We start from the raw sequence: 15,703 nt of genomic DNA, 5'->3' as shown, positions 1-15,703 counted from the left end.
GAAAACTCTGGCTGCTCTGGGAGCAGAGAGGGGGCAGGCTTGTAGGCAGGGAGTCTCATGGCCTGTTTCCCCCCATGTTTTGCTGCAAACCTTATATTCCACCTGGGTCCTCTGACCCCCACTGACCGAGCTAAGTGTGCATTCTCCAGGCTCATTTCTATCAGCCGGTGGCGGACGGTCAAGAGTTCCAGAAGTTTGGAAAACATCTCCAAGAGCAGCACATGAGAGTCTTGGCCTTGTTTCTGTCCTTCGTCTGCTGCAGACTTGAATGCCAGCAGGCCTATCTCCCCCACGAGAAAGGGATCTCCCATAACTTTAGCTGAAAACAGCTGAAAGAAAACAAAATATCCTTTAAAACATAGAAGAATTTTCACATTAAAAAAATATACTGTCTGTCAGTGGCACAAACTCTGGATCCAGATTTCCTAGGCTCAAGTCCTAACTTTGCCACTTAGAAGCTGTGAGATTTTGGTAATGTACTCAATTTGGCTGTCTCTCAATTTTCTCATCTATAAAGTGATGATAAGGATAATAACAGTCCTTACTGTATGCAAATAGATACTAACTTCCTAATAGGGCTCTTGAGAGGGTTAAATGGGTTAACATATGCAAAAGTATCTGCTGTTATCATTATTATAAATGTTATGAGTCTAAATAAACAAATCCCTAGATATTCACTGTGGGGATACTTTGTCTATGCCAAAGACAAGCTAAATAGAAATAGATGTCCCTGATTTTTAAAAGTATTTTGGTGGCCAATAATAATTTTTTTTTTTGAGATGGAGTCTTGCTCTGTCGCCCAGGCTGGGGTGCAGTGGCGCGATCTCAGCTCACTGCAACCTCCACCTCCCTGGTTCAAGTGATTCTCCTGCCTCAGCCTCCTGAGTAGCTGGGACTACAGGCATGTGCCACCATGTCCGGCTAATTTTTTGTATTTTTAGTAGAGATGGGTTTTCACTATGTTAGCCAGGACAGTCTCAATCTCATGACCTCATGATCTACCTGCCTTGGCCTCCCAAAATGCTGGGATTACAGGCGTGGCCAGCATGCCTGGCCAACCATTTTTTTTTTTAAATAAACCTCTCTAATTACAGTTTCAAAATTTCAAAGTATTTTTACATATATTCACTCATTTTTATTTTCACAAGATCCCCATGAAATAGGCGTCACAGGTATCATTATTCCCCTTTGTCAGTGGGGGATCTGAAGCAACATGAAACTTTCCAAGGTCATGAAGCAGTACCAAGAGTAAATTTGGGCTTCCTAATTCCAAGTTCAGCTGTTTTACAGTACACCAAACTGCCTTTCCAGCATTCCTTCACTCAGAGCTGGCTCTGGGTGATTTGTGAAGTAACCACATTGTCCTTTAACACCCTCCTGCCTTGGTGGGTACCTCTGCTCTAACATCTTTGCTGTCTTCGAATATACCACTCCCAGCAACCAGCCAGTCTGCGGACCCCCCATCTGCCTCTCTGGTTTGGCTCCCCAGGATACATAAGCTCCTTTGTCTGTCCACTTATCTACCAAAGGACTGGGCTACTCAAGGATGCAATTTCTAGGCTCTTAAAGTTTTCCAAAGTGGTAACAAATAGACCTATTAAATAAATTCCTGCATGTCTTCTGAGGGTGTTTTCTGACCTAATATAAAATATTAATCGGAATATCTATCACTTGTAGGTCCAAATTTGGACAGATTTCAAAAATAATAAAACTGTGTGACAGCAATGGGAGACTAGACAGGTATCCCAGATATTTATTATAATGTATAAAAGAATTTCAAATACATCTTTTAAATGTGGTATCATAAGGCAATGTGAAAAGAATCTGCAATAATGGTAGCAGAATAAATGGTTGGTAATTTGAGGAAAAACTTGGTTTTGACTCATACCTCACATACCACACAGATGCATGCACACACACACTCTCTCTCTTTTTCTCTCTCTCCAGTGAAATATTAAAAGAGTGAAATATTTTTATTATTATTTTGTTTATTTTTATTTATTTATTTATTTTGAGATGGAGTCTTGCTCTGTCACCCAGGTTGGAGTGCAGCGGCACGATCTTGGCTCACTACAACTTCCATCTCCCATATTCAAGTGATTCTCCTGCCTCAGCTGCCTGAGTAGCTGGAATTATAGGTGCCCGCCACCATGCCCGTCTAATTTTCTATTTTTGGTAGAGATGGGGTTTCGCTGTGTTGGCCAGGTTGGTCTTGAACTCCTGGCCTCGAGTGATCTGTCCACTGTGGCCTCTCAAAGTGCTGGAATTACACTTGCCAGCCACTGCACCCAGCACTGTTAAATAATTTAAAAATAAAACCAAGCACTTAAAAATTAGAATAAAATAAGACAAATATGAAATATCTGGAGTAAGATTTTTTTCTGAATTTAGGATAGAAGAAATCATAAAGAAAATGATTAATAGATTTGACTATATGAAAATAAGTTTATGTTAAAAAAAAAATGGAAAGACAAATGGAGAGACTGGGCACAGTGACTCCTGCCTATAATCCTAGCAATTTGGGAGGCCAAGGTAGGGGAATCGCTTGAGCCCAGGAGTTGGAGACCAGACTGGACAACATGGTGAAACCTCGTCTCTACTAAAAATACAAAAATTTAGCTGGGCATGATGGTGTGCACCTAGAGTCCCAGCTACTCGGGAGGCTGAGGTAGGAGAATAGCTTGAGCTGGGGAGACTGAGGTTGCAGTGAGCTGTGATTGTGCCACTGCACTACATCCTGGGCAACAGAGTGAGACCCTGCCTCAAAAAAAAAAAAAAAAAAGGTGGTGGGGGAGTGAATGGGGAAATATTTGTAGAAAATTATAGACAAAAAGAAGGTTAAAGTTCTTATTTAAGAGAAGCTCATGTAAGTAGATAGGACTAATGTTAGAATTCCAACAGATAAATAAATAAAGGGAAAGAACAAAATTCACAAAAACTATAATTAGCAACAAAACATTTGAAAGACTAAGTTCAATAAATAGCAAGAAAATGCAAATTAACAGCATAATACCGCTCTTTATGTATATGTGTATATTCGCACATACATCATATACTTTTGCCTAATACTACACAGCATAGCAGAACTGATACTCAGAATATATGAGTGCCATTAGAAATTGGCACAACTCTTTGGAAAGCAATCTGCCAACATGTATCCAAATATTTAAATTTTATTTTAGTAATTCTGCTTCCAAGAACCTATCAAAAGGAATCAACTCAAAATACAGAAAAATCTTTAAGTAAAAAGATTTATCTTATAGCATTTTTCATAAATGAAAAATTGGAAACCACTTGAATGTCCATCAATAGAGAAATGATTAGAGAAGTTTTTATTCATCAGATATGGGAATTATGTGGTCATAAAGGTAAGTCTAAAGACTAGTTAGTGTTATGGGAAAATATGTAGTATAATGTTAACTGAGAAGAGGAGGAAATAACAATGGACAAAAACTATGGTTATAGCTATGAACAACACACATATTAACAATACTTAAATCCAGAAAAATAATGATACGAATGCATTTGATTGGTGATGTTTAAATTCAATTTTGTTCTTTCTGCTTTTACTAGAATTCTCTGTGATTTTATATTATTTTGATCACTGTAAAATAAAATCAATTTTTACTTTAGGCAGGAGGGGATAGGAGGCCAAGGCAGACCTATGGAGCAGACAGTTTTGGCAGTGTGGGGCCCATGAAAGTTTCTTTGTCATACAGCAAGTACACACACAAAATGAGGTCAAATTGGAAACCCAGAGGTAACCTTGACAGCCTTAACAGAAAAAGAAAATGATTAAAATCCAACTACAAACACCGTATAAATCATTAACCCACAATTTTAACCATGGAGCAGTAGAGCTGAAAGGGGCTTCAGAGATCATCAAGCTCACCTCCACCTACCTCCCCTACCAAGTACACAATCATAGTTTTACAAAAAAAGGAAAGTGAGGTCAGAGAGGCTAAGATATATGCTTAGAGTCACACAGCAAGTTAATGGCAGGACTGAACTTGAATTCAGATCCCTGACTCCTTACTCAATGCTTTCTGTCTTCCACCAGATCTTGACAAAAAGAACACATTTAGGAAGTGTCTTAGTGGAAAGAAAATATATCATTTTTAATTAAAATGTATTTGTTAAAATATAAATAATAAACCAGAAAACATTTCCCACATACCATGTATATCACCTTTTAAATTTTAATTGTAGCAGTATGTTTGTAAATGAGAAACTTTGACCCAATCCCCCAAAAAATGACATAAAAATGTTGGCAAGGCATATGACTGAGCTCTGTCTCTAGCCAAATAATGGGGGAATAGAGCCAAACAGAAAAACAAAGCTAAATAGTAACATCTGGAAAAAAGCATTCTCCTTGCCAAGGACCCAACTACCCCCTTCAAAAAGAACTTATATCTTTCTGGAGCTGTGTACTGTACCAGGCCTCAGGCGTGGCTGGGGTGAGCCACAGGTCCAGGGCCAGCTGCAGGACATGTCGTTCCAGGGAGGCAAGGCCACTGGCTGATGTGGGTCTGCAGGCATGGCAGGCCTCTTGGAAGAGATGCTCTAGGGCTTTGGGGATAAGTGCTGCCAGGCTGAGGGAAGGGTGGAACTCCAGCAGATAAACATTTTTTGAAGCTGGGCTTGAAGAAAAGAACAACAAATGACAATTTTACACAACAAACGACAATTTTATACAACAAACTTAATCTGTTTCTGAAGATATTTGAATTTTATATTTTTAAAGACCAATAAAACAGCTTCTATATGTCCAGTGCATTATGAAAAACTGAGAGCTCAGAGGGACCTCAGAGTGAGAACCTACAGGGTTGCATGACATGTTCTTTGTTTAATGTGAACCTTTAAAAACGGAAAGACATAGATGTATATTCTAGAAGCTCAATAAGAATAAGACTATACAGGCTGGGCACAGTGGCTCACACTTGTAATCCCAGCACTTTGGGAGGCCGAGGCGGGCGGATTACGAGGTCAGGAGATCGAGACCATCCTGGCTAACACGGTGAAATCCCGTCTCTACTAAAAATACAAAAAAAATTAGCCGGGCGTGGTGGCAGGTGCCTATAGTCCCAGCTACTCAGGGGACTGAGGCAGTAGAATGGCGTGAACCCAGGAGGCAGAGCTTGCAGTGAGCCGAGATTGCGCCACTGCACTCCAGCCTGGGTGACAGAGAGAGAGACTCCGTCTCAAAAAAAAAAAAAAAGACTACACAGCAAAACTGTCAATAATCAATATTTACTCAAATATATAACAAAATAGCTCAAAAGTGACTACATAAAAAACAAATAATTTCCATGGTTATTAGTTTCTATTTTTCATCTGAATCTTTATCCCTTCTTTCCCAGAATGTTAATGGACAAAGACAATTTTTAAATTCTGTACGTAACTGCTGGAATCATTCAAATTGACTGTAAGGGTGTTATATTTCATAAATGGATGAGGCCAGAAGCCAAAAAAAAAAAAAAAAACTCATCTGTGGGTTATTTCTTTAGATATTAAGGGTTCAGCACAAGTCGAGGGTCCTTCTATACCTACACAGAACTGAAGAACATTGTAACTCCCTTTACATTGATGCAAATGGTATCTTTCTTAGTCCTGAATCTTTAAAAAAAAAACCAGCCTAAAGTCTGGAAAGGAATCTCACCAAGCAAATAATACTTGCTTTTGAGACTATTCTGGCAGGTTTTAGTATCCATATAACCCTAGCCTGTTCTGCCAAAAACCATTTCCTGAACAGTAAATGTTTGCCATAGCAAGCTGCACACACACAGCTGGTGTCTCACGTTTATTACAGAGAAGAAATCAGTCCTGTGGAAGGTCTATGGGGAAAATGCAGAGTTTTGAGCCCGGGGCTCTTTCTCAAAAAATGAGAATCTCAGCTATTTGCTCCCATGATGCCCTGCCTGTTCCCAAGATAATACCATAACCCATTATGGCAATTTCTTACATAAAGTCTGCCTTTACTGCTGAACTGTACACCTCACAGGAACCTAGAACCATGCCTGTGTTGTTCACATCTGTGTGCTAAACAAATATGTGTTGGATGTTGAAAGGAAGTAGATAATTTCTCCACTCATTTGGAGGCAATTGAGAGATTATGATCCAGAGCCACGCAGATCAACCTGGGGCTTGTCACCTGCTTCCCAGTTTCCTCCACCCTCAAAGGTTAAAAGGGAATGAGGGAGATGGTTATGCTGCCTATCTAGGGAGTGACAAAGTGTGTACCCTCTCTGAGTGGTCACAGGAAATTTAACTCTGTTCCTTAAATTTAACTCTGCTGTGACCCTCCAAGGCAAATCTGCAGAAACCTCTTTAGTGACACTTAAAGAAATTCCTTTTTAAGAAGCTTTTAAGCACATCCAAGTTTTATATGTGTAGGCTCGTGTGGTGCATCTGGTTAAATCCTGACAGCATCTCAAGAGTAATTGATTTTTCCCCAGGCCTTTTCAAGAGAATAATGATTCTGTACCCAGTGGCATATGCTTAAATTCTAGCCTCCTATTCTTTATTATTCACAAAACAAACAGATATTCAATTACAAGGGAATCCCTCCTTCGTGACCTTTGTACCTACTTCTTTCATTTCCCCCAAGCACTTGAGAAGTGCTTTATAGAGTAGTACTGAGATTTAACACTCTATCCTTAATTAATCTAGAAGATCACATGTAAAATGTCTAAAGACAACATTAACTTACCAGCTATTGTTGATGGAAATAAGTTGTTTGCAAACTATATTAAGGGGAAGTCCAAATGTATTGCTATTGTCCAGATGATCCTCTCGCCAAAGCCTCTGGACATACTCCCGCTGACGTTCTATCTAAAAATGTAGCGTAAGTATTAAAATTAGAAAAGTTAAACTTTCCCACGGCTGTGAGTTATAAGCCTTGACATGAGAAGGATTTCGTCCCTTTGTGTCTCTTCATCATTTGACTAATTTTCACCCCGACATTGTTTTGAAGACTCTTTTGCAATGGGCTGGTTTCTCAGTCTGAGCCAGACAGCCAAGGGAAGCAAAGGCAACTGACTTCAGACAATTTTAAGAAGCAAAAGAGAAATCTTTCTGTTAAATAATTGACTACATGGAAAAAATTTCAACCAGGTGGCAACAATCCTTTGTCTCTTGTTTGCTTCAAGCCATTAGCATTTCCCTAGAGGACATACAATATGATGGTTTCTTTCAGTGTCCTAAAAATAATCACACTTTTTAAAAAATAAACACAATTTTATACATTAATGTCAAAAAGATGTATCATTAGTTCTTCTTTCACTACAAATCAACTTTGCGATCTAATGAAAACTAAGGTCATCAATTCCTTGTGGACTATTAACTCTAATTAGGGGCGGAAATCTCTCTTTAAGACCATAGTTATACTGGGATTTCAACAATGCAAATGAGCTTACAAATAAGTCTGCTGTACATGCTGGCCTAGAAAACACAGATTCCAGATCTGCAATGGAAGGAAAACACTATTTTCATTTCTGGCCTGTGTTTTCCATCCTCTTCTCGCATGTAGTATTTTAAAACCCAACTACACTCACCTGCTGGTTGAGGATGCCCCTCACTAACTGCAGGTGAAGCCTCAGGCAGGTGCATTCCTCTCCGTAGGCCTTAATGAAATAGGGGTGGCTGAGATCAAACCTTGGGCGCCGGTGCACGATGTCCGTCATCACTTGTGCTAAGGCAAACCTCTCCTTAGGGTCCAACGTGTGCTGGTAGGCTTCAAAGTAACTGTCAAGAAGCTGCAAATAAGGTTGGTAGTCAGGGATCAGCAGAGGCAGCCTTGGGGCCCAGCAAAGCGACGGGAGGCCCCATCGTACTGTTGGCAGATGCAGTACCAATACAGTGTAGTGCAGCAAGTAAACCTACAGACAGAGTTAGAGAGGGAAAGGGAAAGAACACATGCTTTGGAGCCAGAACTAGACTTGAGTTTGAGTTCCTGCTTCCATCCCCTCTTCCTCTGGTCTCCACAAATAAAAAGGGAGTTATGTAATTATCATATATAATAATTATTAGCTCCAATGAGACAATACATTTAGACACTTAAATGTATTTATCTCCAACACCTTTCTCCAAGGTCTCATTCTCCTTCTTCCATTTTATTCCATCACCAAAGCTAGGTAGGTGGTCGCCTGACTTCTACAGTCTCAGCCCCACTTCTGACTCCTCCTCTTTAATAGTTCGTTCACACTTCACCTACACAAACATGATATGGGTGGTACAATGGAAGGCTGAGGGTAAATGTGCTTCCTATATACAAGTGATTTATCTCAGACTGAACTCCTCTAGGTTGGGCCTTATAAACAGAACTCTCCAAGACATCAACTGTCCAAAACCCCAGTGGAGCATCTGTTTTAGTGGAGTTCACAAGTCTTTCCTAAAAACCCAGAAAAGCTTCCAGACACTAACTGCTGAAGAGGGTTTTTAGTGTGGGAATTCAGAAAGAGATGCCTGTTGATTTTGCTTTTACATTTGTCTGTGAGCTTAAGGAATTTCTGTTCTGTGTGTAAATTCTATTTGTGTGTGATTAATCGTGATGCTAATCAGAAAATGCTCTACAGAGATCACTGGGTTGGAATTCCCAACTGGGACCCTAGGGCAAGATAAGTAGCTCTGATGTGTACAGTACATAATAAATCCCTTCTCCTGTTAATCTGTCTTTTGTCAGTTTCATTTTCAGGGCCCAGGCACTCAATCTAAGAAGGCAGAGGAAAAACTTTTTCCTCCTCTACACAAAAGAGTTGAACCTTTGAGAATGAATAGCACACTAGGAATCAAATACTGCTTTATTAAGAGATACTTTATTATGGAGACCCAATGCTAAGGCTCAAGGAGGAAGAGCCTGAAGCACTTTATTTAGCACCTGGTTTTATAGGATATCCTTTGGGTATAAGGGACCTTGGATCAACCTTAGTATGAAAAGGAAAACACCAAAGGAAACTAAAAGCTCAGGTCACAGAGATGCTCCACAAGTCAGAAACTCACACATCAAGAGTGCAAAGTGAGGGAAGATGGAGACCATCCTTGCCTTTAAATGAGCCCCAGGGAAAATGACGCCAGCTGAGTGATCTCAGTTACCTTGTTCCATCCACCAACCTCTGCTCTATAATAACACTCAATTATTACATAGCAGAAGACAACACAGAAATGAAGGAAGAATGACTGGATGGGGGTAAGAAGAGTGTCCCTCAGTAGCCCCAGGTGAAGATTAGGAAAGAAACAATTACTTCCCTAACTCATTCTGGACTCACTTGAACCTTTTTTAGCTGGTCCAGGGCAATCCCAGAAGCTGGTTTATCGTATTTATACTTCCTTGACCTGTTTTTGCACAAAGAGTCCAATTGTTTGGTTATTTAGCAGGGGGAGTTTGTGGGGAGTTGGGGGTGGAGGAAGGGTTCTGGATGGTGATTCCAACCTGATGATACCAGATTGCAGAGGCCCATGCTAAATTGCCATTTTATTGTTGCTGATAGGGCTGTCAGGTTTAGCAAGTGAAAATATAGAACATTTAGTCAAATTTGAATTTCAAAAAAATAAATACTTTTTTAGTATAAGTATGTCCCAAGTATTGTACTATTTTATCTGGTAAACTTAGCTGTGGGGAAAGAAACTGTGGCTCTCTTTTTAAATTGATGAAGCTTCTTCAAGCTTTGTGCTCAACCTCGAGAGACTCTCAGACCATTGCATAATTTTATTATGAATTCTTTCCCAACAGGGATGGGGCCAAGATCTTTCTGCCTCATGGGTTCTATTTATTATCTGTTTGCTAACTGGCCCATTTCCATTTCAACTCTGGGCTGGTATTTGTCTAAGAAATCTTCCCAGTCTGTCAAATGTCACCTGTGTGTGTCAAGGGCCAACTCTCAGGCAGGATAATATGTGGTGCACGCTGATAGTAAGCACAAAATATTGGAGAAAATGGGAAAATAGACAAAATAAATAATCTCAAACCTTACTGTGTTTATATTCTTTTTACTTCAAATTTTTTATTTCTGGGATTTAAAAAACTTCTAAAATAGTATTTTAGGTCAAATGAAAGTGCAAAACAGAAAATCTTTGCTAGACCCAACTTAGCACAGGAAATTTTCTTTTTGGCTTTTCTAAGGAATGATCTTTTTATCCAGTACATGTGTCCTTCAGTAGCTGTAGAAAGACTTAGCAGATGGTACAGTGTCACTTAGGAGCTGGTACAGCTGATAACTGACTTTTCTAAGAATCCCTTGATCTACCTAAGTTTCTACCAGCTCTAATTTTATGAGCCTTCATACATAATATGGTTATTTTAAGGATTTAAAAGAACCCAATATGTTCAAGCAATTCTTAACCCTAGTGATACCAGTATATTTAACAATCAAAAACAGCTGAGGAAACTTGGCTGTAGAAATAGTACCGGGGGAAATCAACTACTTTAGATAGAAATCTGGCTTATCCATTAAAAATAGGCTCTTCTGACAAAATTTCTGACTTGGCCATATTTTACACTTTTCGCACCGATAGCTCAGTTTCTACAGGGAATTTATTCTCAGGATAGAAATGAGAGAGATATTTTCACCAAATGTTTTTAAGTCAAAATAGTTTCATTTACCATAGAAGGAACTAGTGGACAATCCCGACACCTTACCACAGAATGAATCCTAGGCTGAAGTGTGGAGAAATTGGTTCGTTTTTCAGTCTTCTCTGCCTTCCTCCTCTTCTATTGCCATTGAGTCCTGCCGGGCGCCTCCAAAGGAGGCCCAGAGGCATTGAAAGGGAAGGTAGGGAGAGAGAGTACAGAAAGTGGGGGGTGCTGTTTAAAATTCATGCCTAGGCTGGGCGCGATGGCTCACGCCTGTAATCCCAGCACTTTGGAAGGCTGAGGCGAGCGGATCACGACGTCAGGACATTGAGACCATCCTGGTTAACATGGTGAAATCTTGTCTCTACTAAAAAATACAAAAAAAAAATTAGCCGGGCATGGTGGCATGCACCTGTAGTCCCAGCTACTCGGGAGGCTGAGGCAGGAGAATGGCGTGAGCCCAGGAGGCGGAGCTTGCAGGGAGCCCATATTGTGCCACTGAACTCCAGCCTGGGTGACAGAGTGAGACTCCGTCTCAAAAAAAAAAAAATTCATGCCTGGACTGATAAACTTGTTGAGTTTAAGGATCCTGTCTTATTTATATTTCATACAGCCATTCCAGTTACTATACTGTGCATCTAAGTCTCTCACTCAGTTGATTAAGGTTCTAATGGGCAGATTAAGGCTCCAGACAAAGGCTGTAGAGGCCAGTTATCACACTGAAAAGAGGAACATTTTTTCAAAGTCCAAGGCTTGCACTATTTAAGCCCAGCCAATTGTTTTCCAAAGGGTGGGTGACCTACATCTCTAGGAGTAACAGACCAACCAGAGAGTAGACGAAATGGTGAAGCATCTATTCTACTAGAAAAACAATTCAAAGAAAACACTGCCATTTCCCCATCTTCTGACCACATCATAGTGCACTATAACCTGGTTTCCACCCCTACCATGCTCCTGAAAGAGTCCTGCAATGCTGCCAATGACCACCTGACCAAGCTGCTTGGTTTTTAGGAGTTCCTTTCTTGACGTTTCACAGAACTCCGCAAGTAACCATCCCCTCCTAATTAAAACCCATTTTTCTGTTGGTTCTCACAATACTATTTCTGCCTTGTTTCTCTGGTCTATTTAGTTTTACTGCTTCTTGTTTCATGACCTGCCCCTTAAATGTAGGTATATTACTCAGGGTCCGGGTGCGGTGGCTCATGCCTGTAATCCCAGCATTTTGGGAGGCCAAGGCAGGTGGATCACTTGAGGTCAGGAGTTTGAGACCAGCCTGGCCAAAATGGTGAAACCCTGTCTCTACTAAAAATACAAAACATTAGCCGGGCATGGTGGCGGGCACCTGTAATCCCAGCTACTCAGGAGGCTGAGGCGTGAGAATCACCTGAACCTGGGAGGCAAAGGTTGCAATGAGCTGAGATGGTGCCACTCCACTCCAGTCTAGGTGACAGAGCAAGATGTTATCTCAAAAAGAAAAAAAAAAGTAGGTATATTACTTAGAGCTTCATTTCAGACGTCTCTAGCTTCTCCCAGTTGTTTTGATTCATCATTGTGGTTCAACCTCCGCATTCATACCTCAGATTTTACCTGTTCCTAAGCTTCAAACCTGTAGCTCCCCACAAAACATTCACACCTGAGTTTCAGCAAACCTCCTCAAATGCCTTGTTGTCCTAGGGCCTACGTTATTTTCCCCTCTAAAGACACTCTTCCTCCTCCTGGGTTCAGTTTCAGTTAATAGCCTCCTCCGTAATCCTCAGGAAGTTGTTTTAATTCCACCTTTACTCTCTCGCTCCAACTTCCAGATCCAGTCTTCAAATCCTGCCATTTCCACTTCTGCAAAGTATTCTCAGGTCTGTTCCTCCTTCCTATTCTCACCGCCTCTCTGCCTTTCTATTCTTCTATTGTCATTGTATGTCCCCTCCTAATTTTTCAGGTCACTGTTGCAATAACTGCACTTCTTTTCTCAGGGGCTCTCTATTCCAATCCATTCTCTCACTTACACCCAAGATAGCTGTTAAAAACACAGCTATGATCATATTTCTCTCTATGGAAACTCACTAATGGCTCTTCTTTGTTTGTAAGATAAACTCTAAAATAATATAACTAGCAGGTCTTTTACAGGCTGCACCCAAAACACATGTGTGGCTTGTTGCCACCCATCATGCCTCTACATCCCAGCCATAACAGTCTTCCTACCGTCCTCCAAGAAGGTAAGATTTTATTTCTCAAAATGAAATCTCCCAAGCTGGTCCTTCCCATTTACATTGCCCTGACATTCTAATGCCGTTTTGTCTGCTTAAGAATCTTTTCTTCCCTGCCAGACAATATCTTATTCATGTTTTAGCATCAAGATTAAATATCTATTCCTCTGGAAAGGCTTTCTAGCATTTCTTCCATCGGACAGTGCTCCCCTCCCCCAGGACAAATCTCTCTCTCTGCAGAGTCCCCATGACTCATGAATGTATTCAATTATAAGCTGTTAGTAACTAGGTTATAATTTTTGCTTGGAGATTGAATCAACTTTTATAGATGATAAATTCCTTAAAGATAAAGATCATTTTCACTTAGTTATCTATATGTCCCTGAATGCCTGGAACAGTCCCTGGCAGAGTAAATACTTCATATTTGATAAGTAAATGCCTAACAATTGGTGATTATTAGAAGGGCTGATAATCCATGCTAAGGGCACAAATGAAGAACGGTAAACCTGCAGTGTTTCATTCGTTATTGGGATATGAACCATTCATGATACAGTGATGATTTAGTAACTTGCTGTTTCATTGCTTTAAACTCACCCTCATAACATTGCACTCAGCACCTGTCCAATTGCTTTCACCCACCCACATGTGGCATATGCTTCTAAAGGCCATGATCAGGTCAATTTGTCTGTAATTAGCAAAGTGAGCATTGTCCCTGTGACTGCACAATGAGCATGAATGAAATCATCATTCATTCTCACTAAAAGCATACAAATTATAAGAAGGAATTATATAGCCCTCTAACAAATAATACCTGTAAGATAAAGAAGTATCTTTCACATTTTGTTTTTTGTGATGAACCTCAGTAAAGAAAATAAAATGTATTACATCCTTATAGTTAGCTGAGATTATTTAAATAAAATAATTATTCTCTTGGTTGAGAGCTTTTCTAAAAGTCTAACTGGGTTTTACAAAAACAAACAAACAAAAAACAGAAAAAAGACTGGATTTTGTAAGAATGTTTTTTTAGCAGACATTTTGTCTCCTAGGCAAGAATACCTGGTGCTTGTTTTCCAGAAGAGCTGCTTCCCAAGTCCACGTGTCATACAGCACAGCAAATCTGTCCACACCTGCATGGGCCCATCCCCAGTCCTGGCCACTCTTTGGCTGGCTGCCCACTTTGTGACCTGGGAGAAAAGAGGGTGAGAATGTTTAGAGACAGGCCTTCCAAGGAACCTGTTCCAATTAGAAATGTGCCCCTTGGATTATCAGCTCCATCTCAGAAACAGAAATACTGAACCAGTCCCTGGGACGAAGCCTGACTTCATACTTGTTGACTTCTAAGTCAACAGGAGATTTTGTTTCTATTTTTAAAATTCAGTTTTAAAGACTAATCTTAGAAATAGAGTCAAAATTTGGTTAACAAGAAATCTATGCTAAAATGTCCTTAAACCCACAATTTAAAGGCAAAGTATACATTTCTCCTTCTCTAAAAACAAATCCCTGGAGGTTTAACAACAAACTCAGTTTGACTTGCTATTTCCATCATTGTGAACCAAGTCGAAAATTTTCAGAAATGTTTCCAAGATATTCCTTAATTATGTTAATTACTAACTTAAATCAATGAGGTAATTTTCATTATTCAGCTGATTTTTTTTAACTTTGTTAACGTTAGTTTTCACTACTGGTATTATTATTGCTTTAAATTTTTAACTATTGTATTTCAGAATTAAATATTCAAAGATAAGATACTTTCATGTGCTGAAATTTAAGTTCAATAATTATCACATATCTAATGGGTACTAAGCAAGAGAAAGATGATCAAGAACTTCCGTAGCAACAGTTGGGAAATCATTTCACAATAGATGACTATACATTTACCAGCTCAATTGAAAGATGCCCATGTGGTTAAACGACTACTGACTAAGTGTCTCAGTCCAATTAAATTCTTAGCAGCTAGAAATAGTTGCATGCTATTATAAATTAATATGGACCAAATGGTGCATTGGTATGTAGGATAACCAGTAAAGATAAAAGCTAAGGGCTGAAATTAAATACCCTGGAATGTTGGATGCCATCATTGCATCCTATGATTCAGATACCAATGGCAAAGACAGGACAAAGAGTTCAATCCTATATCAAATTAATTCTGTCTAGGATCTGAAAAGTTAGTTGTCAGACTTTCTTTGAGCAGCATTTTGTAGCAATATGAATGTGAATTATCTTTAATTACAGTCTACACATATTACAAAATAGCACAAACCCTGATTAAGTTTCCCTTTAGGTATTGCAATGTGTCTAGAAATTCTAAGCTCTTTGTAAGTGTAATTCCAATGCTGTCATAGTATCCCAAAAGAATATTCTTACCTCATCCATTTCTAAAATTGGATCAATTTGAGTGATGCCAAAAGGAAGAGAAAATACAGGTTATGGGTTACTTGATTACCCTGAGTAACGATTTCTTCCTCTGGGGCTTGTCTGGCATTTTCCTAGCCAGATGTTCTTGCATCCTGGTGGTTTCCTGTTAGGAACCCAGGGCTGTCTCTGCTGCTAAATGCAGTTTCCTCAAGGTCTACCACTTAGAAAAGTCATTTGTTTCACTTGCTTACTTTCCTTCCTTCAGGGTCCTGCACCACATCCCCTGCACCCAGTGGGTGACGCAGAAATGCCCCTGGGAGTAAAATCCCAATTCTTGGCTTAAGCCTGTTTTAGTCACCCAATTTAGCATGCAGGTCACCAGAGTGGGTAGAGTGTCAGAGGTCAGGCCTTCGGCCCTGAGAAGTGAAAATGCAGGGGCCGTGCTATCCCTTGTACCTCAGGAGAGCAAGGAAGAAACTGGGCCTTCCCTGGCAGGGCTTCCTGCTCCTGCTTCTGTCTCCACTAGGCTTTCCCAGAAGGCGGCACCCTGCTCCTCAATCGAAGCACCTGCCTCCCACCC

The 15,703-nt window shown here is 40.0% G+C and overlaps 2 protein-coding genes across 2 annotated transcripts in view; both read right to left on the bottom strand.

Moving 5' to 3' along the window:
• The window catches only part of LOC129047367 (uncharacterized), a 47,131-nt gene extending 46,808 nt beyond the window's left edge, over nt 1-323 (bottom strand). Inside the window, exon 1 of the mRNA XM_054557980.2 lies at nt 127-323. Within this exon, the coding sequence (XP_054413955.2) occupies nt 127-311 (185 nt within the window). The 5' untranslated portion in view covers nt 312-323. The remainder of the gene's footprint in view (nt 1-126) is intronic.
• Nucleotides 324-4,381: 4,058 nt separating this feature from the next.
• LOC134759385 (uncharacterized) overlaps nt 4,382-15,703 on the bottom strand; it is a 54,300-nt gene continuing 42,978 nt past the window's right edge. The window contains exons 11-14 of the mRNA XM_063725298.1: nt 13,825-13,952; nt 7,554-7,754; nt 6,710-6,831; nt 4,382-4,640 (exon numbers count right to left, since the gene is read on the bottom strand). Coding sequence (XP_063581368.1) covers nt 4,397-4,640; nt 6,710-6,831; nt 7,554-7,754; nt 13,825-13,952 — 695 coding nt within the window. The 3' untranslated portion in view covers nt 4,382-4,396. The remainder of the gene's footprint in view (nt 4,641-6,709; nt 6,832-7,553; nt 7,755-13,824; nt 13,953-15,703) is intronic.

Source organism: Pongo abelii, chromosome 5, assembly GCF_028885655.2.
Source record: "Pongo abelii isolate AG06213 chromosome 5, NHGRI_mPonAbe1-v2.0_pri, whole genome shotgun sequence".
NCBI lineage: Eukaryota > Metazoa > Chordata > Mammalia > Primates > Hominidae > Pongo > Pongo abelii.
This window is presented reverse-complemented; position numbering and strand designations above follow the sequence as displayed.